This window comes from Rhineura floridana, chromosome 12, assembly GCF_030035675.1.
Source record: "Rhineura floridana isolate rRhiFlo1 chromosome 12, rRhiFlo1.hap2, whole genome shotgun sequence".
Classification (NCBI taxonomy): domain Eukaryota; kingdom Metazoa; phylum Chordata; class Lepidosauria; order Squamata; family Rhineuridae; genus Rhineura; species Rhineura floridana.
The window spans coordinates 25,103,757-25,128,367 of NC_084491.1; the positions used below are offsets into that span (position 1 = coordinate 25,103,757).

A 24,611-nucleotide genomic window follows, 5' to 3' on the forward strand; every position below is an offset into this window, starting at 1 on the left:
AATTATGCTGCAACAGAAGAGCACAGAAGCCACCAGCGAGTCATGGTGAATTGTGGAGAGACACCTTCGTTTGATGGACAGTTTGTTGGAAATTGCTGTTTTATTCAGCTTGGAACTGGGCATTCATCTGGGGGGGGGGAGAAGTCTACATGATATTCTGTTGTCTTGTATTTCTTTCAACCCATTTTAAAAAAACTTTAGACCAATCTATGAGGCATTATGGGAAACTCTGCAAACTGGTGTCCAAACCAGTGGAGTGCTTATTTCTCAAACTGCTTATATTTTCATGACTGCTGAGTTCTGGCCAGCTTCCCCTGCTCCCCAGATTCAAATTCCATTGCAGGAATTAGCCATGCTGGTAAAGCAGTTCCAGACAGGCTCTGCATGTGCTCATTTTCTTTGTGGATCCAATACCACTTGGTGCAACTTATGCTAATGTTTGTGTTCCACTGTAGTCTCCAGCTAAACCAGGATTTTGTATAGGGTGGCCAGATGCAAAATAGAACCAGGATTCTGCACCTTTAACAGAAGAGGGTAAGTTCATCTACCAAAATTCCCTCTTCTGCAAAAGTGCAGTAGGACTTCAGGGTGTATTTTGGAAAAGAGAGAACTAGCTTCTAGAAACATGACTACAACAGCTATCACAGACGTATTTATTTTAGTGTTCCTGTCACCAACACATATTGAATAGTGCTTAGAATAAGTTAATCTGCTTCTCCCTACACCATGCCAGGAGTTAGTTTGGAACAGTTTGTATGCTTTTTAAAAATAATTAGTGATGTTTTTAATATGTAAAAAGATAGGTACATATGTACATAGGTGCTCATTTAGCTCTTAACCAGATTGACAGAAGTTTCCTTTAGGAATGAAACTGATTACTCCAGGAGCTGCTTGAGAGCCAATCTAGTCAATTTCATCACTCCATTGATCTGACTGGGGGAACTGTTGCAATTAGAAATTAAGAACTTGGAACAAACAAGCTAAAAGGAAAGCTGGTGCTGGTGTTCCACAAAATAATCTTCACACAGCCCATTTTGGATTGCTTCAACCATGTGAAAGACCCCTACGCCATAGCTGCATAATTCTGCTAGTTGGTTACATTTGTGCAAGAACTCTCCAAATGGTCAAGGCAATGCATGTATGGTAAGCAGTTTTAAAATGCTGAATCATGTTTCAGTAGGTCAACTTCAATGGCTTTAAATTGATTATATATGCATACCACAGTTGAGATCTTTTAAATAACTCCTACAGGTTTGGGTTGAGTTCTGTTGCACCAGTAATTCAAAAGGCTTGACAATATCCTAGGACATAGAGTGCTCTGTTTCGAAGAGTTGCTCTGTAGAATTTAAGTGTACATATGAGTCAGACATTTTGACATTTGTAGGTGCTTTTGACTTGTGTTAGTTTCTGGTTTATTTTGTTCTCTTTCAAATTAAGAATTTGTGTGTGTGTGTGGAGTAACTTTCTGTTTGACTTAAGATACTTTGAAACCTGGATGAGTATAAAGATACAGTACCTGCATATGTGTAGGCGTATTTCCGACCAGCTGCTGAACACGTCTGTAGCAGTTATATAATGATGATGTTACTGAGCTCAGTTTGGGGGGTGCAAAATGTGTGCATGGTGAAGGTGATCACCCCAGCTGTGGAGTGGAATGGAAGAAAAACTTTGGTCCAGAAGCTCTTGCTCATGACTGAAATAGGCCTGCATATAGGCCTGTCTTGAAGGCAGTTTTCTGTCTTGAGTATAAGAAGCAGAAATGCTGGCAAGGTCTTAGTTGAGTTAAAATAGTGTGGGAAATATACAAGATTTGTTACTCTATGTAGCTAGCAGCACTGTGTGACCTTCATTGTCGCCTTGTGCCCTGATAAGACTCAGGATCATGTCAGCCCCTAAAATAATGGAAAACATATTTTCAGGTGCCTGCCTTCTAACTTACTATTTGCCAATACAGAACACATTTTACTTGTGAGCAAAGGGGGAATTAAAGGAACTGATCAGCAAGCAGGAAAAAGTTTTTGTATGTTGAGAAATATAGAGAAGTTTCAGTTTATTTTCTGGATTCCATTTTAGTATCATGGCTGTTTCACACAGGCAGTTTTTTCTGTTGTCTTTTTTGTTGTAACTTTTATCTGGAACAAAGAAAATGTTGCTTTTAGATTCAGTTCTAACTGCTTGCAATTATTTTACACTGGGTTAGGTTTCTGTGTGCTGAGTTTTCCACATACTTTTTGTGCAGCCCTGATTAATTTTTGTTACTTGCTTTGGGAAGATTTTACTTCTCCTATATCAGAACTATTCCTTGTGATTATTACATAGAACTAGGTTTTTCCCTGAGCTTCAGTTTATGGATGGCTTTGTATAAATCTATTTTTCCCTAGATTATTTTGTTCTTGGGTGAGGCTCAGATTTCACTATTACTATTTTTTAAATTTATTTTTTACCCAGACTAAATCTGTTTAGATTTTCCTGGCTCCTACACACTGGATTGATCTCTAGTAACATGCATCTAAGAGCACAAGAGCTTGATCCCTGAAATTTCACTCTGGATTAGAAGCAATGTTCTTTTCTTAAACTAAAAACCCATGTAATTAGGAGAGCTGGGATTATGTAGTAAGCTTTAATGGGGGGTTGTAGAAAACTGCTAGTGCAATCATAGCCTCATATTGGATTATCAGATCTCCATAGTCTAGGGAGAAATGGCATCTTTAAGATAAGAGGCTATTGGCAAAGGTTTATTCATCATATTGTTAGATCCTTCCAGTTAGCAGTTTTTCTCTATCCCTTCCTTGACAAACTTTCCCATGAAACTTGCCCATCTGATATAAAGAATGTTGGAAATGGTCTAATATTGAGTCAGACCATTGGTACACTTAACTCAGTATTAATTATACAGTGTCTACACTAACTGGCAGCAACTCTTCGGGGTTTCAGACAGGAGTATTTTTCTGCCCTAACTAGAATTGTTGGAGTTGACCCTGGCACCTTCCAAATGAAAAGGATGTGCTCTATTACTGAGCTATTGCCCTTTCTTAAAAAAGGACACTGGATACTGCCTTATCCCAGGTTAAACAATATGTTCATCTAGCCCAGAATTGTCTACTGTGACTGGCAGAGATTCTCCAGAGTCTTGGGCAGAGAAGATTCAGAGTACCTGGATCTTTTTTTTAAAGGAAATGCCAGGAATTGAACCTGGGACCTTCAGCATACAAGGTAGTGCCCAACTACAGAGCTATGGCGTTCATGTTTTCTTCATGTTTATAAATAGTCTGTCCTCTTTTTAAGAGTTTGGGTAGTGAGACTAACTGCTGGTAGAAATCAATTTTACATATGACCTGAGCTGAAACTTAGTGGCTGCTTGGAACAACAGCAGGAGTGGGCTTGTTGGCTGTCTAGAGTGAGGTGGTTGGCCATTGTGAGAAACAGGATGATGGACTAGATAAATAAGCTTTTGGTCTCATCCAGCAGGGTTTATGTTCTTATGTTAACTGTTATCTTTTGTATGATGTACTAGATGGCCTAGTTGTGTCATAAAATCTCTGCCTACCTATTTAGCCACTATTTTATCTCCATACCAGGAGGTCTCACCTGTTAAAATTTTTGTGTAGCAGATTTCTGTCAGATGTAAGATGGAGCCAGTAAAAAAGTTGGTTGTGCTTTTTACATTTAGAACTGTAGTCATTACTTTTGCCACATCTAGAGGAAGTGTGTCAGCTTCAAAGCCCTTTGCAGTGCCTAGCCCTGGAAAGATACCACATCAGCTGTTCTCCAAGTCCAAACCTTAGTGTAGACTCCAGCACAGCAACTCCAGCAGAGTTCCATTGGACTCTGTCATCTTAGCTGTACATATGCACATAGCCAATGCACAAATGGCATTGCATTTGTTGTTATGCATTGTTATAGAGCTGATATGCAACTGACCTGTAAATTTGTACCCTGCCAAAACTCCCCTTAATAATGGCCCAGTGCCATCTTCTATCTTGGAAAAAAGGGATTGCCTTTTATAAGTAAGTAAATAACTAGAATTAGTCATATAAGTTTAATGGGTGGCACAGGAACCATGCAGAAGTCAGGAAAGTGTCTTTTCAGATTGCACAAGAGTTCTTTGTAAATGTGAAACTATCCTATTTGGGTGGAATAAGAACATAAAAAGAGCCTGCTGGATCAGGCCAATGGTCCATCTAGTCCAGATGCCTATGTGAAACCCACAAGCAGGACCTAGGCACACTAGTCACCCACAGCAAAGTGTTTCCATTGGCCATACTGGAGGGGGAATGGGTTGATTTGCTGATCAGTTGCAAAATCTCTTTGAAGTGAATTTTTTAAAAATGCATTCAAGTTGATCCCACCAGGTTTTATGGTAAAAAGGGGTGGGATTTGACTAGCGTTGTGTGCCCCTGTTTTCAGAAAAGACGAGGCAGAGATGCATTGGAACCAGCAGTAAGTGTGTCCCTACCCCTATTCACAAGAACATTCATCCCTCCTGTGGTTTCCGGCAATTGATATTCTGAAGCATACTCAGGTACAAAACTCAGCTTTCCTAATCCCCAGTGAGCCTCTTGCCTTCTAGCATGCAGACCTGTGACCCTCTAGGGTGGTAGTCCTCAACTTTTTCAGAACTGACAACCGCCTTTAGCCCAAACATGCATTTGGGGACCCATTTCTTAATGTTTTACCATATATTTATTTGCACAGTACTGCTGTTACAACCCACCTCGGGTCAGGCTGTGATTCAGTAATGGGTCTGGACTTGCCACTTGATAATAAATGCTCTGGGAAACTATGGCTGTGTTCACTGGTCATTGCAAGTCCTAAACTGTGGCTTACAGTGCTCAAGAAAGCTATGCCTGCTTCACTCCTCCCTGTGCTCACTAGCAGGAATTAGGGTGATCAGGTGAAAAAGAGGACAAGGCTCCTGCATCTTTAACAGTTGTGAGGAAGAGGGAATTTCATTATTTATTTATTTATTTATTATTTCAGTTTATATACCGCCCTTAGCAGAATAGCTCTCAGGGCGGTGAACAAACAAGATAAAATACAATATATCATAGTAAAAAATCACAAAAACATGTACAAACAAACAACAGAAAGCACAACAAAAACAATATGGCATAACATTTTAAAACCACAGGCAGTCAGACGGAAGAGATGAGTAAGGACCTCCGTATATTGGCTGTAAATGTCCTTGTGTCTGTATGGAGTGAAAGAAAACAATGAAGGACAAGTCATCCATCAAACTGTTAAATTGTTATTCAATACCCAGCAAGATCCTGCATGTTTTACGGAGGAAAAAAACACCTGAGCAATTTACAAGATTGGAAAGCTATTATGTAGCTTGTCATGCAAACTACAACTATTGAAATTTCTTCTTCTGTACAGTTATTGAGGGTGTAGGATCTCTGTCCTCTTTTGCATCTGGCCACCCTATCATGACCCCTAGCCAAGGCTGTGGAGTCGGTATGTCAAACCTTCGACAGCAACTCCTCTATTTTTCTACTGTCTGACTCCGACTCTGACTCCTTCATAAATGGCAAATGTATAATAATGTATTAATATTAATAAATTAATATTAATATTAAAATATTAATTTTATTTTGAAGTTGGAGTTAGTACATTTCTTCTGACTCCACCCAAAATTGCTTCCGACTGACTCTACCCAAAATTGCTTCTGACTCCACGACTCTGACTCCGGCTCCACAGCCCTGCCCCTAGCTTAGTGTCATGTCCAAGCCGGGGATTGTGGTTTGTTTTGTTCCAATCAAATCACAATAAGCCAAGGTTTGTTCTTAGCTTTGTGATTGTTTATTAGAATGAAACAAACCATGGTCCTTGGTTTGAATGTAATGCTAAGCCAGATTTCATGGTTTGTTCCTGACTAGCACAAGCAGGGAACAGCAATGTGGGCATGATTTGTTCATGCACAGTGAGCTATTGTTTTCTGTGACATGTAAATAGGACCTCTGTGTCATTCCTAGAGCTCTGGTTGCAGACTTTGTAATACTGAAGTAAATGCTGCAGGGTGGGTGTAATATTCTTTTGTTGAGCTGGATATTCACAGCCTGATCCTATACATGTTACTCAGAAATAAAATCCTGCTGGGTCCAGTACAGTTATTCTAAGTAAGTGTACATAAAATTGCAGCCTTAAATTTGCAAAATATGAAAAAAATGTTTGTAAGCTAACTTTCATATGTGGAATGAAACACTGATAAAAGTGCTTCATTCATTTAAAAAAAAAAAGGTTGCTCCTGTTTTATTCTTTTACAGTCTTTTCTATCCTGTGCTCTGTGGCATGATAACCACCAACATCCTCTTTCATTGAAGACTACATTGGGGCTCCTCTACTTTCACCTGCTTCAAACCACAGAAGCATAGGAAGGATGAGCTGGGATGACAGAACTTTTCTATTTTTATATTTTGGATCATGCTGCCAGCATCCTTACTGCGTATTGATTGGTTTTTTTGTGCTTTCAACTTGTTTACTGAGCCTCCAGGTTGTGGTATGCTATTAATTGAAACAAACTCAAGGTGTGGATAGGTTTTTCAATGGCTATTAACCATCATACCCCAGTGGAACCTTCTTATAAAGAGGCAATTTATTTATTATATTTGAGCATTTCCCTTCAAAAAATGTGATTCCAGGCTGGCTTAAAACAGCAGAAAAATAACTAAGCAATGACACAATACAATATCAGTTCACTAATGTGCCCAGTATGCCTCTGATAAAAAGTTGCTGGGTATGAGTCATTGGGGAAGGGCTTTTATACCTTGCTTTTTTAGTTGGAAAAGCTCTCAGACTGGCTTATAAGTCAATAAAAACCTCACAACAATCCCTGGCCTCTCAAAACAGGGCACAAGAAAAAAGGGATGGGGAGGAAAGAGGAAAAAAGCAAATGTGGAAACCAAATTCTTGATACTGCAAGGGACTTGTAAGACCAGAGATAGAAATGGGCCACTCACGGTTAAAAAACACAAGCCTTGGCATCTTCTGAGAAATAGCCTGGCAACCCAGCCTAACCTTCCTAGAAGCGGCTGTAGCTAGAAGTTGTTGATCTTGCATGGTGGGTTCTAGGCATTTTGGCCTTGGCTGGAATCTGCTGGTTTCTTGTCATTCTCTCATCACAGTAGAAAAGCTCATAGGGGCTCAGTTGAGACTGTTGCCCCCAGAGCTGATGCTCCTGTTGTTCTTGCTCACAGGGCCGTAGCTCAGTGGTGGAGCCTCTGCCTTGCATGCAAGAAATTCTTGGGTTCAATCCCTCTAATCTCCAAGTAGAACTGGGAATGCCCCATGTCTGAACCCTGGAGAGCTCTTACCAGTCAGTGTAGGCAATACTGAGCTAGATGGACCAACATCCTGACTCAGTGTAAGGTAGATTCCTATGTTCCTAAATGCAGTTGGTTCTGAAAGCTTCTGTGAGGGTAGGGCAAGCTGGTGAAAAGCAGCAGCGAGTGGAGATGGTAATTCTTCACTGCCTGCTACTGCTGTTTCTTCTCTGCTGCACAGGGCAGTTCGACTCAATAGCTGGGGGGGCAGAGTAGCAGCAATGCCCTCCCACCAGTGGCATCATGCTCACCTGGATGGGGGTGGGATGTGGTGGTGGTGAGATCAGGGGAGCCTTGGGTTGGTGGTCACAGCTGCCGATCTGGAGCTCTCCTGACTTCTCTGCTGCCTTGTCCTGCTCCCACCCCTGTCTTGGTGAACACAGCGCTATTGCATATCCGTCCCCCTCATGCGCCACTGCTGGTTGACTTCACATGTTGGGCCTTTCCCCAGTGGCCACTGTCAAGAACACATCCCTGGTCTACATGGTCTGATCCAGGCAAGGCAATTCTTAGGCTCTCCAAGATTCCCACTGTCATTCAGAGAGCAGAGCACAATGCGTATCAACAGCTTCATCAAATATACCTTCTAGCTTCTGCCCTTAACTGTGACGTTGACATAGTTATGGCTCAGCAACTTCCCTACTGGTTGGAATTAGGGAATGAGTAAATAGACAGCTGTTTGGAAATGTTGACAGAAGAACATCTGAAGTGAATCATTACTAAGGTTGTGTGTACCATAGAATTATAGCTCAGTTCACTATCCCACACCAGAGCAGGAGTAATTAACCTAACTACCCATGACAGATGTTTATCCAGCCTTTATTACCCTTACAGTTTCTGGGAATCTTAAAATAAGAACACTATCCAAAAATGAAAGAAAATGTAAAAGTGAAGTGCTAAAAAGTGTGCCAAAAGAATTCCTAGATAAAAGCTAGCTTGGTATATTGTGGATAAAACGTTTAATCGGGGAGCTCAGGGCTCCAATCCTTGATGAGGATCACTCTTGCTAATGCTATTCTGGAGGAAGGGTGAGACAAAATGTGATTAATAAAATACATTGCTAATCTAACAGTAGAAGTTACTTATGCTAACATTTTAGCAAATGTCAGAGATCCTGATATCTCAAACAGGTTGTTTTTTAAATGTTGGTAAATGTTGTAAATTCTCCTTTCAGAACTCTATAATACAGTCTTTCCAAACCCATATTCATCATCATACTGACACTCTCTACTTTGCTTGCTTGCTTTCCCCATCAGCTACCCTCATGGTCTTTTCCTCCCTAAATATCTGGACTGACTGGTTGGAGATAGGGATGGAGGAGATGCTTCTTTGATCTGTATTTTTAAGCAAATTGATCTAATTTGCCCTTTCCAGACTAATACACAGATTGGATTTTGTACTTCTTTAAATTTTGTAATACTGTTGGTTCAAAAATGCACAAATATTGCATATTTTAGGCTAAAACACATTTAGAAATGCTTACATCGAGCCAAAATATGTATTTAAATACAAATTTTGTGATAAAATACACATTTAAATTCTAAGGCTTTAAAAAAACACAGATTAAAGGGGATGGAACTGACTTACACATGAACACATGTATAACTGATGCAGATGGAAAATATTTATTGATTTCTTACATTTATATCCCACCTTTCCTCCAAAGAGCTCAAGGTGGTGTATGTGGTTCTCCCCTCCCCATTTTATCCTCATAACCACCCTGTGAGGTAGGTTAGGCTGAAAGTCAGTGACTAGCCCAAGGTCACCCAGTGAACTTCATGGCTGAATGGGGATTCGAATCCTGGTCTCCCAGGTCCAACACTCTCACTATTATACCATGTAGACTGATCCACCTATTTCTAGTTGAAAAATGCACCATTTATCTCAGAGCTTCCTGCTCCTTACTCCCAAGACTGCAATCATGTACTCACTTATCTGTAAATAAGTCCTACTGACCTTATTGGGACTTGTTTCTCTGTTGGCATGTACAGCAGGGGTAAGGAACCTGTGGCCCTCCACATGTTGCTGGACCAGAACTCCCAGAGCTTGGAACTACAACTCCCATCAGTCCAATCCAGTGGCCATGCTGGCTGGGGCTGATGGGATTTGTAGTTCAAAAAAAGTAACTTTTCCAAGCTCTGACAACTCCCATTATTCCTGATGAGAGTTGTAGTCCAACAACACCTGGAGGGCTAGTTTCCCCATCCCTGATGCATAGGATTGCATGGTAAGAATGACTGAAATAAAAACATCAAACAAGTTTGAAATGAACTAGTTTTTGTTGCTTATCAATGTGAATGCTTGGCCCTCTCCTCTCCTTCTTCCTCTATTTTTCTCCTTAATTTAATTTATTGTCCCATGGTGGGTGGAGGGCTAGGGCACTGAGGATGCAAGGGGATATGCTTCCTAAAAAAAGTGTTCTTAATACTGTTTTGCGTAGTTATGAGTTGTATTCAACTAAGTCCTACTCAGAATAGACCGATTTAAATTAATGAACCTAAGTTAGTCATAAATATTAACTCTGAGTAGGACTAGCATTGAATACCACCCGATGCCGAGAGAGGAAAATTAGAATTTGAGGGCTACTTGAAACACTCACTGGTAGAACTGAAGGGACAGTTTTACCTCAGGTTTCATGTAGGGAACTGCTTATTTAAATAAAAGTGGTGTCCATGTCAAAACAGTGTGAGTGATGAGCAAGGTGCGCTCAGGCTAATGGCTGACTCTCAACTTGAAAGCAGAGGGCAGAAGGACACATTACTTTGACAAATATGCTCTTAGATTTGCACTTGCTGAGAAAACAGGAGTATGGGTGTGTGGAATTTGTAGGCGAGAACTAGCAGAGGGAAGGGATGCTTTATTGCTCTGAAGCTCACTGTTTCTCTTCTCCAAGGCAGTTTCCCTTCAGCTGTGCTTACTTCCAGCCTCTGAACCCAGTTGCAAAAAGGGCAGGCCAAAAATGATTCTAGGGCTACATTTGCAAGGGTAGCGCCAACTCACTACAGATTTTGACACTTCAGAGATATGGCAAACTTTGCCCCTGGCCCATTTTCTTGTATGCTGATCAGCATAACATTGATTCATGAAAATAGCCTAGAGTTTCCTTGAAATTTATGGTGTAACGGCCTTGAGTCTCACTTGGAGGTGTACTCAGCTATATAGCTTGGGGGTTGGGCGTCTTAAACTCTCCATGGGGGTGCAGCTCCCTATGGTGAGTGTAAGATCTGGACCAGCATTGAGATTGTACAATCCCAAGAAAGAACTCGTTCTACCTCTGAGAGGAAACATTTGTATGAACTCATGCATTAAGGTGAAATGGCAACCTTACCTGTAATGGCCTGCGTTGTGGCTGTAAACTAAGTTTTACTGTATATGACATATTTTTCTGCATTTGTTCTTTTCCTATATGTGGCGTTCAGCACATTTTTAACCTCTGGGTCTTCATAATATACACAACCCAGACACAGAACTGGATTGCCATATTGGTCTGAATAGAGGTCACACTTTCCCCCCAAATCTGGTTTGTAGAAAATCTGAGTGCAGCCTGTGACCATGCTGTTATAGTTAGAGAAGCTATGATTTAAGGGATTTCATTTTAGGGTATAGCCTATATTTGGGGGATGGCTTATTTTTGGACCAATACATATTGTGCTAAGTATAGAGCACAGATATCACAAGTGGCTCAGCCAGCAAGGTTTTGTGGCATGCCTGAATAGGTGGTGGAGGGATGGCAAGCTAGGCTGTGAAACAGAATGGTAATCCTCTGGAGCCTGTATCTGTTTTTGATGAGGTTATAGCCACCCTATGGATTATTCATTTATTTATTCTATATCCCTGTCTTTCCTCCAAGGAGCTCAAAAGTGATGAACATGCTTCTTTCTCTCCTTTTGTTCTCACAACAAACCTGTGAGGTAGGTTGGGTGAAACGGTATAACCAGCCCAAGATTCTCCAGTGAGCCTCATGGATGAGTGTGGGTTGAATTTAGGTCCTAATCCAGCAGTCTAACCACTACATCACACTGACCCTAATGCTTCTAAATATCATCTGTGTCTCTTCAGAAAGGCCTGCCAAACTACGTTAAGAAACACTGTTCTAGTCACTAAACTCTGGTAAATAAGCAGGGTGAATTTTAAAATTTCCTTTTCTGCAATTGCCTCACTTTGCACATTAGCAAAATAAGTCTGTTATGAAATGGTACTAATGTTCTCTGCGAAGCATCCTGATAAAAAGGGCTGTCTGGTGCTATTATTTTCATCCTGTAAATGAGTTATTCATTCTTGTCTTATATACCCATTGGGTTTATTCTGTTACCCAGTGCCCACAAAGGTAAGAGTCAAGGATATTTGACAAAGCTGTAAACATTCAGCAAGAAAACGTATCTTGTTCTTTAAAAGTATGGAGCCACATGGCGGAGGTTTTGAGGCCTTTTAAAACTGAATGAATTCAGCTAAGGGGCACTTTCTTTTCTCTCTTCTCTCCCACATGGAATAAGGATGGCAGGATGGGGTGGACTGAAAGGGAAATCTGGGTATATTGAAATGTTAATAAAATGGTTGCAAAACTATTTTTTAAAATAAAAATGAGTTGGGGGTACTGCTGTAAATCAGATTCTCCCAAACTGCAGGCATTAATCTCTCTTCTCTCCTTTCTTTTCTAATGCCCATTCTTTAGGGGGGCTTTCTCAGTTGTGCGACGCTGTGTCAAACTCTGCACTGGACACGAATATGCAGCAAAGATTATCAACACCAAGAAGCTCTCAGCCAGAGGTAGGCTCAGTTTTCTTTCTGCAATATACCGGGCCTTCGAAGCTTCTATTACAGGACATTTCTCTGGTAGCAGCCCGCTCATTTCTGACAACCACTTGTTTCAATCAGGAGAGACACAGTGTGCTGCAGTGCTGAAATAGGAGAACTGAACATCAAGAATTAGGAGACACTACTAGAGAGATAGGAGATAACTGCAAAAGATAGAAAGTGGCTATAGATGTTGAATGCAGTAATCACTGCCAAACAAAAGGGGGTGTAGAAGAACTTAAAATAATAAAAGCGCTCTCCTCCATGATGTTTTCAAAACTACCTTGGAATTTTTCCTTAGTGTAGGCAGGAAGGATATGAGAGGTTTTGCCATTTCCCTAATAATGATTTTGCCCTTGGACACCCAAAAGTTATGATGGGCTCAAAGGATGGGATTATTTATACCTCATAGACAGGAATGAACAAGTTAGCAGTGGAAATTTATGTGCTAAAGGGTATATCTGTGGGTTTAATGAAGACAACGTGAAGGAAATTGAGTTTGCTGAAGCAGCGGTACTGTGAGTGATTAACCCAGACCTTGTGATAGTAGAGCTGGGCAGTAGGTGAAGATGGGACTCATTAGACCATGAAAAACTGATTTTCAGAAAGTCCCTTAGCCCCAATGAAGCATCTTCCAGTGAACCGTGAGTTGCTATATATATTGTTTCAAAGGAGGGCTGAACATGAGAACCTTAATATAGCCCTGTTATTAATGTGATTATTTAAGATGGGATTGGTGGTTAGTTTTCTGAACAAGCCAGTATAATTTATAAGTTTATATATCCATGAACAATTTGTGCAGATTTTGGTACTAAGCCAAATTAGGTAAATTTGTATGATTTGTTTCTAGATGCAAAAGTTAGGCTGATGTGGTGGTTAGTTTAGATGGTTCTCTTTGAGCAAAATGTGCACACGCCCTTGCTTTTTAGAGAAGTGGAAGAACTGTGAGCTGGCTCAAAAATGGGCCAGTCGAAGCTTGTTTTCCAACTCTCATTATTAGTTTCATGAAATGACTTATATTAAATCAGACCACTGGTCAACCTAGCTCAGAATCTACATTGATCAGCCACAGATCTCCAGGATTTCAGACAGATGTCTTTTCCAGCTTTATCTGGAGATGCTAGGACCTTTTGTATACAAAACATGTGTTCTACCTGATGAAATAACTGGGAACAGCATGGAAACCTATGGTTGCAATTCTATGCCACTTAGCTGCAAGTTAGTTCCATTCAGTTGGGCTTATTTCTTAGTAGATGTGCATAGAATTGGGCTACATGTTTGCAATGCAAAATCTTGCATTTTGGGTTGGGCCAATCTGCTCCTTGAATCTCAACAACAAACTGTTGGCCTGACAGAATGGTGTATTATGATCCAAAACTAGCTTGGCCAGTTCCTATGTTACTTCATTCTTACTGTATGTCCATGTGCCTATGAAAACTCTGTGTGTGATTTCCTATTGGAATTGACCCTCTGATTTTGGCAGAATTATTATATGTAAGATTATGGTTATAGATCTGATGTAATTGTAACAATTAATATTTTTTATTGGGCAAATGAGGTTCAAAGTTAATATGTTGTACTGAAGGCGATGATTTAGAATGAGAAGATATTTAGTGTCATAGTTGCAATATAGTTTAAATGTCACTAGATTAGCAAATAAGCTTGAGCAAAACGGAGTGCACTACTACTGGTCTCAATTGCTGAGTATTTGTGTTGTGCTGTCCACCATCTTTTCTGACTGTCGCCAATTTCTTGCATGGAATTGTGCAGCTTCTAGTCAGTTGTAACTCTGCTATGCAGCCTGTATTTGTTTTCCATTGACTTTTCAAACCTGTTTCACAATACTATATAAGTTTCTGCTCTTCGTTATTGCTTCCATAATAAAATAAAATGAAGTGAATGAAGTAAAATAAAAGGTGAATAAAGTAAAAGAAAAAAGCCTGCTCTCTCACACCACTGCATTTTGAATTACTAACATAGAGAAATGTTAACAAAACCATTTGGGACATAATCCTTGCCCATTAGCCATGCTGGCTGGGGCTAATGAGAGTTGGAGTCTAACAACATCGGGAGGACCACAGGTTCCCCATTCCTGATCTGTGTGGTAGGACTATCAATGGCTAGTAGCCATGATAGCTAAACAGACCCTCAATGTTTAGAGGCCATATGCCATTAAATACCAGTTGCTGGGTGGCAAAACATACAGGATGGCTGTTACCATCATGCCCTGCTTGTGGGCTTCTCAGAAGGTTGTGCTTTCCCACTGTCAGAAAAAGAATACTGAACTAGCTGGACCTTTGATCCGATCCATCATGGCTCTTCTTATATCCATAGGCATCTAAGCTGTTTCACAAATGAAGTGCCAATGCTTTCTTCTGTGGGGTTTTTTGTTTTGTTTGAAACTGAACTAAGAGTACCCTTCTCTGCATATGTGCAGAGTACATTTCTCTTTTGACAGGAAGACAGTTAGATAAAGGCAGAGTGTCTCTGGACACATGTAAAGTATGCCCTTGAAGAAATCTTTTGGCTTTTTGTTTTAAAAAGCATATCATATACAAAATACAGTGACAATACTGAATATGATGAGACTCTAGGTGGTTGGAAGCTTTAAAGGCAAACAGACAACCAAGGGGCCCATATGGCATTCAGTGAAGGGCCAATGTTTTATTTCTGGGTTCAGTCAAGATAGAGTAACTTCACACATGCACAGCTGGGTTGGGGGGAGCAGTGTCTGCTTGTGCTTCTGATAATTACTTCCTGTGTGGCCTTCCAGGAGATTTGCCTCACTCTTTGAGGGCAATGGCTTGAAGATAAATTGGAGGTAGAATCTAGGTAGGTTAGCTAAATTGCTAATTGGATTTGTAGGGTTTAGATGCAGGAGAGGGATTGCAGCAGACATTACTGAGTTTAGAGAGGAACTGATTAGAAAGTGACAAGTCTGAAGCATTTAAAGAAGCTCAAAGTTATTAACTGGGCTAAACTCAATGATCTGTGTGAAGCCACAGAGGCTGGCAGGGGTTAAGTCAACGAGGCAAGTAACGCTTGTAAGTAGTATTTAAGAAAAAGGTATTATGGCTAGAGTAGAGAATAGCTGTAATTAGCTGGCAGATAAGATGTTGGAGTCAAATAGCGTTACTGCACTTAAGCTAAAGTGACATGAGGGTATCCACAGTGAAATACTTGGTCATATCCACTCAGGCCTGCTCAGGATCAGGAGAGAACCTCAAAAAGGAACTGTGATCCTAATCTCAGGCTACATGAACACTAGTCTCCTTAAAAAGCAGCGAGAACATTTTGTCTGGGTGTGGTTTGCAATGAACCTGCACCCAGCTGTACACATCTTTATTTTTTATTTCTTATTGTGTTTACTCCGGGTACACACCAGTGGGTGGAACAGGGTGGTGATGACCAGTTTTGAAATCAAGACAGTCAACCTCTCCCCTTCTCTCCTCTTCCGCCCTTGCAGTTACTTGTTTTCCATGTGTCATTTGTCCCCAGATCCAGCTTATAGGTGAAGAGCAAAGAGCAACGCTCTGTTGCTTTATAGCTTGTGACCAGATGCTCTCTTATTATTCTAAAGTTTTACAGTAAAAAAGGCGGCAGCTGAGGAGGTGACACGATTTTGGAGCCTGAGTGGGAAACAGAAGGCAAACCAAAGCCTCCGGGAGAGGATGCGTGGGAAGGGAGCTGTCATTCCCTCCCCTCCCCTGCCGCAGAAGCCTCCACACTCCATGTGTGCTGGCAAGGTGGCCCCCCATGGCTCCCTCTGTCCCCTTCCTGCTTTGCAGGAACTGCAGGGAAAGTGCGAGGCGCCACCAGCTCCAATCTCTTTTCTCTCACCTTCTTCTTTCCTCAGCGCCTGGAGGAAGCTGCTCTCCTCCCACCTCCAGCCAAACAGTTTTGAAGTCCATGTGAAGCTGGTTTAAAGGGAAAACACATCCCATCTCTAATATCCCATATCTGTCGGAGAGTCGCGATGCTGGGAACGGAGAGTACTGATCGAGCTTGTGTGTGTGTTTGAATCCTTGCTAAAGATTCTACCTTCCCTGCAAATTAGTCAGACAGAGACTTCAAGCTTTAAAATAAGAAATAACTACTTTATTCTGGAAGTACGTGCTTGATAGGAAAGAGTCCTATATCTAGCTAACTAGCTAAGTTGGAGCTGCAAACACTGAGCCCAGTGCTTGCCCTCATGCTTGGAGGAGAGGGAGAGACAAAGGAATATGTCTGCTCCCCTCTCAAGAGAAAGAAGAAGTAAGAAGGAGGGAAGGAACTGTGATCAACATCCTTTGCATATCAGTCTAGCAGGAAGGAAGAGACAGCAGGAGATCAAAGGAAGGTATAGCCTAGCAACCAAGAGGTCTCCTCTCTAGCTGCCCTTTTTAACCCCATGCAGCCTCAACCCACAAGTTGAAGTTGAACCACATATATTCCAACAATATCTTGGAGTAAAAAGGGGAGGGGTTTGACTGCTATTGTGAGTCCCTGAATTCACAATACAGAGGTGGAGACTTTCTGAAACCAGTGGAAAGCTGCCAGAGTGTCTACTACACTCAATCTCAATCTTTCTCCTCTTTTTTCCTCCTGCTGGCAGGTATGTTGTATTGAGACACAGTGAATTAACTGGAACGCCTTGTGTCCTGAGCCCAGGCAGGCTGTTGCTGCAAATCCCTGAAAGTGATTTGGGGATACAGGACCTGTCTTACAGGCCAAGATTCTTAGTATTCTAGAGTGCACAGTACAGGTGGCCTTCGGACAGGAATACTCGTGGAACACAATGGGGAATATGAAGAGGGCACAGGTGTTTCAGATTCCCTGGGGTTTCATTTAGATGGTAAAGCATGAAGGCTTTGCTTGTGGTCCTACCATTTGAGATCAGATCGATGGGTTCTCATGACATGACCTTCTCAGTTGTGCTACCATGGTTATTTATGGGATTTATCTTATTTCATATATTCATACCCCACCTTTCACACTAAACCATCCCCAGGCGGCTTTCAAAATACACCCACAATACAATATGCAACTCAAAAATACAGTTAAACCACAAACTAAAGAAGAAAGGAGAAGAAAAATACTCTCTTCTCTGAGGTCCGCCAGGCCCCTTTGTCTTCTGGTATTTAGATGTTTATTGTAATTGTTTCTGCTTCAGTGAGTCTTTTGTTTTTGAGTTTTCTTCAATTTCCTGTGTGTTGGTTTTTAACCTACTGTTTTGGATTTGTTTTTTTCTGCTTCAAACTGTTCCATTTTTATGATGACTGTGTTGTATTTATGTTTTAATTGTCTTACTGTTTTAATCCTGTAAGATGCTTTGTGACAGAAAGGCGGGATGAAAACAATCAGTCAAATTAAGTGAAATAAAAAAAGTGAGAGAATTTCTGCATAACAAATTTAGGAAGAGAAAAACTGAAGCATAGGAAAACCTCAGCCCTGTAATTTTTAAGTTAAGTTATTGAAAACAGGTTCAAAATGAAGATCTGTAGCCTCTTCTTTCTAGATTTGTTAGATGGTTGGGGGTTTTTTTTGTTAGATGGTGTTTTTTTAATAACCCACTATTCCCCCCCCCAAGGTCCCAACCTCCTTCAATATAAGCAGTAAACATTTGTTAAAAAGGGATTATTGTGATGGTGTGAGTGAATTTCCTGGAGATGCAGAAGAGAGAGAGAACTGAGTTTCACTCATGTGAATGACATTTCTTACTTCACTATTGTGGGAAAGCAGAGAGGGAGGCACCCCAAATGCACCGCAGACAAGGAAAGGGGAACCTTTGAAGTGCCAAGCCAGCAACCAGCCAAAATGAAAATAATAGTTTATTGGGTAGAAAGCGTTGTACACCAATGAGACAGCAGCATGTTACTTGCACAAGATTGCCCTTGATAAAGCATATTTCAGTACCCAAAATGTGTGGGGCTGCAATAAACAATTTTTATTTTTATTTTGGCTGGTTGCTGGCTCGGCACTTCGAGGGTTCCCCTCTCCTTGTCTGCGGTTACTTCACTATTGACCACTGTTAATGTAAATAAGAAATTGAAGTAACATCTGTGGCTAACGTATATCGGACGGATGCTCTTTAGTTTAGTTGACCAGTTTTATGCCATAATTAATAGATTTAGAATGAACTTTGCACAAATTGTTTCTTGCTGTGTTCCATACTCTTTGAGTGCACTCATTTCTTTGTTCAGTAAATGCACAGCCATGTGGGATCTGGATACCTATCATTGATGAAGTGCATTGGAGAAGGGCTGGAGCTCAGTGGCAGAGCAGATGCTTTGGATGCAAAAAGTCCCAGGTTCAATCCCTGGCATCTCCAGGGAGTGCTGGTGACTACCTATCTTGTCTGAAACCCTGGAGAGTTGCTGCTGGCCAATCAGTGTAGACTTTAGACCAGGGGTGGGAGAACCTTTTAAAACTTGAGGGCACATTCCCTTCTGGGCAAAACGTCCTTTGCCAGCAAGGGCAAATGAACACTGTGTAGAATGTGGTTATGTGAATACCGCAGGTATCTACTTGGTGATGCCCATGTCATAATCAGTGATGAGGTTTATAACACTTCCCTCTCTGTCTGGTTTAGCACTATGTGGACAAATTATAGCAAGCCTGAGCACAGCACTTGGATTACGTCACACACACACTCCACATAGCCAGGAAAGCAACTTCTGCAGCAATTAGTTTCACTTTCACATAATGACTTTGTGATGTTTTGTTAGGGTTGCCTGGTCAGACGCATCCCAAACCCTGAGATTTCAGGGGTGGGCTGTAGAGATGTCACATGAGCGGGCCGTAGTGATGTCATTAAGCATGATACATTAAGCATCAACCACAGTTGCTTAGAGCACATTATTCAACCAATTTCTCTGATTAGAAATTAAGATAGAAATCTTAGCTAAAAGATGGAGCCTGGGTAGGGAACAGTTAATCTAGCCTACTTGCTTTGGCAAGAAGGATTTAAGTGCCCTCCGGTCAGGCCAGTCACCAGAAGGCCATTGTAGGAAGAAAGGAGTGTTGTGGAGATGTTAGATGGGAGCGCTCAGGAGTAAAGATGGATGCCCCTGAAGGCTGCAATCCTAAACACACTTATTAAGGGAGTAAGCCCCATAGGGGTTTACTTCTGAGTAGATATGGTTTGGATTGTGCTGTTGGTAAAGCTTGACTAGAGATCATCTGCAAAGATATCCATATCCAAGCAGGGTTGGCAACCCCCTCCCTGGAATGCCCTGCCTGTACCTTTCAACATGGCTGCTCCAAACTTTACAGATTTGACCCTTCACTTCAGAAAGAGGTCATTACTCCGTTCGTTCATTGAGTAAAAGTAAGAAGATTCTCTACCCTTTTCTGTCTACCCTGTGGGCTGCTATAAACTCACTTTGACAGCCAACCCAATTCCAGTGAGTAATAATTGACAGAGAGAAAACACACATGGTTTGGTCTACCTTCACAGGCAGCAGCTTGGGAACAACAATTGCAGCCACATATCCTAGGATATGAATTCTCTTTTACCACTTCTGGCAAGAAACAAACTGTCATGCAACCAACAAGGTGCATCACCAGTGGGTTTAAGGGGGTTGAGCTGAGTGCATGGAACCACTGTTGTTCTTCTGTGGCTGTAAGGGAGTGAGGTTAAAGGTAAATGAAATGCAAATGGAAAAAGAAAAACAAAAGACAGTGATGATTTCCTAAATGCAATACCATACCAACCACAACAAGATTCCTTGTAAGGCAGAAAACTCAGTATCCCACAACCAGTCAGGATTCCTAACCAAAAGCCAAAATTTTAAAAATTCTGTCAGCCAAGGTCACAGAAATACCCATGCAGCACAACCTGGCCTGAGGGCTGCAGCTAGTGCAGAATGCTGTGGCATGATTGCTGACATGAGTGACACTTATCAGCACATAATACCTCTGCTCTGAAATCTGCGCTCGTTGCTGATTTGCTATCAAGCCAAGTTCAAGGTGTGCTTTCCATGTTACGGGTGCCACATAGTACTTGTTCTGATCTTGTAAGAAATTAGTCCTTTAGTGTGGCAACACCTACTCTTTGGAACTCCCTGCCTATTGACATTAGGCAGACACCTTCATTGTACTCTTTTTAGCACCTGCTAAAAACATTTTTGTTTAGGCAAGCCTACCCAGGCATGTAGAAGATGTTGTGTTTTTTGTCTGTTTTTAACTCATTGTTGAGAGCCAGTGTGATGTAGTGTTTAAGGTGTTGGACTATGACCTGGGAGACCAGGGTTCGAATCCCCACACAGCCATGAAGCTCCCTGGGTGACCTTAGGCCAGTCACTGCCTCTCAGCCTCAGAGGAAGGCAATGGTTAAACCCCTTCTGAATACCGCTTACCATGAAAACCCTATTCATAAGGTCGCCATAAGTCAGAATAGACTTGAAGGCAGTCTATTTCATTTTTTCAACTCATTGTTGGTTTTATTATTTTGAATGTTTTTAAAATACCTGTCTTTAACTGTTTTTGCCAATACGTTTCTTGTTTTAATTCCTTCTATAAACCACTTTGAGATTTTTTACAATAAAGTGGTATATAAATACTGTAAATAAAATACAAAAATACATTTTTGAGTCATTGTGGCCCTTGGGTCTCTTTCCATTTTTAGGAACAAAAGAATCTGCCTTATACCAACTCAGGCCATTTGGTACCATCTAGCTCAGTACTGAGGATATGGACTAGCACTGGCTCTCCAGGATTCCAGGCAATAGTCTTTTTCCAGAAATTGAATTTTGGACTTTTGAATGCAAAACATATGCCCTACCACTGACCTACAACTGTTCCCCTGTTTAAAAAAGTATATTTTATCATTGTTCTTTTCAATTCACTAATGAATGCACATCATACCTAAGGCAGATCCACACAATTCATTTAAAGCAGATTCAACACACATTTGACCACACATGAATCACACCACAGAATCATGGGAACTGTAGTTTATTAAGGGTGGTGGGAACTATAACTGTGAGGAGGAAACTACACTTGCCAGGATTCTTTAGGGGAACTCTTGTGCTTTAAATGCGAGCTGGATGCGCTTTAACTGTATTGTGTAGATCTACTTCATAAACTTTGCCTGCATGTAAATTGTTTTAATTAATGTTTTAAAATGGAAATGAGCTAAAGTTTACTGGGTAACCATAGGCTACTCCCCATCTCTCAGCCTAATCTGCTCCAAAGGATGAAAACAACAGAGGGGAACCATGACCACCCCAAGAAAGAAAGGCACACTTAAAATGTAGATGAAATAATCATGTACAACCATTGTGTGAAATCAGATACTTAACAGATGTAGTATGAACAAATATTTATATAAGCATGACTGTCAAAGATGCTTATTTTTTACACAACTTGTAAATATATTTATAGTGCAATCCTATGTTTGTTTACTTAGAAGCAAGTCCCAATGTATTCAACAGGGCTTACTCAAACAGGGAAGCATGCACAGAACTGCAACTTGAAGTCAAAAGGAACTTCACTTACCCAACTGAAAATTCAGAATCATGCCACGTTAAGCTGTTTTGCAACTGTTTATACTTGTTTTTGTGATTACTGGATTTTAAAGGGATTTATTTCTTATTATGACCTGCCTTGGTTTCCAGTCGGCAACCCTACCTCACAGGGTTGTTGGAAAGACCTCATATGTACACACACAATGATTTGAAATGAATGCTGTTGAAAGTTAAAGAGGAAAGCACAAAATCAGGACTACAGCTGAATGTCAAGAAGACTAAAGTAATGACAACAGAAGAGCTATGTAACTTTAAAGTTGACAATGAGGACATTGAACTTGTCATGGATTATCAATACCTTGGCACAGTCATTAACCAAAATGGAGACAATAGTCAAGAAATCAGAAGAAGGCTAGGGCTGGGGAAGGCAGCTATGAGAGAACTAGAAACTGTCCTCAGATGCAAAGATGTATCGCTGAACACTAAAGTCAGGATTCAGACCATGGTATTCCCAATCTCTATGTATGGATGTGAAAGTTGGACAGAGAAGAAAGCAGATAAGAGAAAAATGAATTCATTTGAAATGTGGTGTTGGAGGAGAGCTTGCACATACCATGGAATGTGAAAAAGACAAATAATTGGGTGTTAGAACAAATTAAACCAGAACTATCACTAGAAGCTAAAATGATGAAACTGAGGTTATCATACTTTGGACACATAATGAAAAGACACGATTCACTAGAAAATACCATAATGCTGGGAAAAACAGAAGGGAGTAGAAAAAGAAGAAGACCAAACAAGAGATGGATTGATTCCATAAAGGAAGTCACAGACCTGAATTTACAAGATCTGAACAGGGTGGTTCATGACAGATGCTCTTGGAGGTCACTGATTCATAGGGTCACCATAAGTGTAATTGACTTGAAGACACATAACAACAACAAACACACACACACTGGAGATGTTAAAAAAAGCACTCCATGTAATAGTTTATTGTCAAAACCAGTTGGTCATTGCAGAACATTAAAAAAATGAAATCAGTATTCGTTTCCTACATAATAAAAACAGTGATACCTAAGTAAGCCCTGCCTAATTGCTTTAAAATAGGATTGGAAGGAGAGAGAGATTTACAACACAAACACAATTCTTTGCTATGTTTACTCAAAAGTCCCATTAATTTACAGTACAATCCTAGCCATGTCTACTTAAAGGTAAGTCCTGTTGAATTCAATAGGTTTACTCCGGGTATGTGGGGTTATCATTGCAGCTTCACTCCCAGAAAAGCAAGTATTGGATTAAAGCTTCATATTAGGAAGGTTTTGAAACACTGCCCTCTTCAACAGCCCAGGAAAATGTAAACTTGTTTGACTCCTGCACACAAGAGAGAAAAAGACTAAAAGCTATAGACTTACTCAATTTATGAGATTTTAAGATAAGCAGGAAAAAACAACAGTTTTCTGGCCTTGCAATGGGGTCTAGCTACTGCTTAGAGGTCAACAAATCCCTTGTCAATCACAACCCTGACTTATTGGCTACAAACCTGAAAAGGCGGGGTTGGAGCAGCAAGCTACAAGAGCGTTTAACAGAAGTTGCAGGGTGTGTGTGATGTTTGGTGTATATCTTGTGAACCATATCAGCTAGAAACTTTTTTTTAATGAAAGCTGAGAGTGGAGGTTATGGTGACTCACCCAGAGAGGACCCCCGAAATCCAAAGTCTCTGGGCAAAAAGCGGAGATCTGGCAACCCAATGTATGAACCAAGAAACCTGGGTTACAGTAAATTTAATTCAGAACAAGCAAACTTATCTGATTTGTATATTTCATTTATATCCCACCTTTTCCCGAAAGAGCTCAAGGTGGCATAATTCTCCCCCTTCCCATTTTATCCTCACAACAACCTTGAGAGGGTTAGGCTGAGAACCTGACTAGCCCAGAGTTGCCCAGTGAGCTTCACGGTAGAGTGGGGATTTGAACCCTGGTCTCCCAGGTTCTAGCCCAACACTCAAACCACTATGCAAAGCTGGCTTGTTCAATTAACCAGAGTTTGTTTTAAGCCAGGATTCACGAAACAACATTCTAATTTCCATAGAAGTCCTCCTCCTGCCCATGTTGGAGGGGAAATGGGGGGGGGAATGTGTGAACCTATGGCTTGGCTTGGCTTGCTGAAGCTCATCCATGTAGCGCTAAACCATAGTTATATGGAGATACAGTCTTTATGTAATTTTTAGTTGTGGGTTTTTTAAAGTTAGGGGCTAAGTTGTCCCTCTATCTTGCTGTACCATTTAAAACCGGATGTACCCATGTAGCCATTCAACTAAACAAAAACAAAAAAGGATGAACACCATCAAGGATGCTCATGCCCCCCTCCATCAATGCCCTGCTATTTGTTTGTTTGTTCTTTGCTGTGTACCCTGCTCCAACAACTAAAGCTCACCTTAGCCACATTGTCAGGAAAGGGTTCAGCTGCTAAATATTGGTGTATCATGGCCAAAACAGATACAGTATGGGGCATTTCGAGGAAGATTCTACCCCCTTAAAGCAATTAGCATCCTCATGCAGCTGTTTTGAAGAACATGGCATGGGGGGATATTAATCCTCCCCCCTCCTCTGAGGCCTCTTCCCTGATCTTAATTCTCCCCTCTTTGAAGTTGCTTTTAGCTGTCCATAAGGGAAATCTACTGGAACATTGGTACCTGTACGTTTTCCTGTAAAAGCGCACTCTTCAAAGCATTCCCATCATGCCTAGTTTTTTCTAACCCTACCCAAAGAGTTCTGGGGAGCTCCAAGCCTTGTTTATGACCTTGTGCCATTTTAATTGGTCCCAATAAACCAATTAACATACTGCTAATTTTGGAATTTACTATGAGAAATGTTCCTAAATGAAAGGCTGCTGTTTTCTTTGAATTGATGTTCCAACAGTAGATTGCACTCTTTAAAATGTATTCCTCCTATTAATCTCACATTTGCCTCACTTCAGTTTCTACCCACTGACCCTTCATTTGTCTTTGAGTGTAATAATTGTACCCCTTAAAAAAAACTTTGCTAGA

At 40.9% G+C, this 24,611-nt stretch overlaps 1 protein-coding gene across 18 annotated transcripts in view; it reads left to right on the top strand.

Moving 5' to 3' along the window:
- The window catches only part of CAMK2B (calcium/calmodulin dependent protein kinase II beta), a 273,787-nt gene that overhangs the window by 51,208 nt on the left and 197,968 nt on the right, over nt 1-24,611 (top strand). For all 18 annotated transcript variants that reach the window (XM_061593504.1, XM_061593513.1, XM_061593514.1 and 15 more), the window contains exon 2: nt 11,995-12,089. In XM_061593504.1, the coding sequence (XP_061449488.1) occupies nt 11,995-12,089 (95 nt within the window). The remainder of the gene's footprint in view (nt 1-11,994; nt 12,090-24,611) is intronic.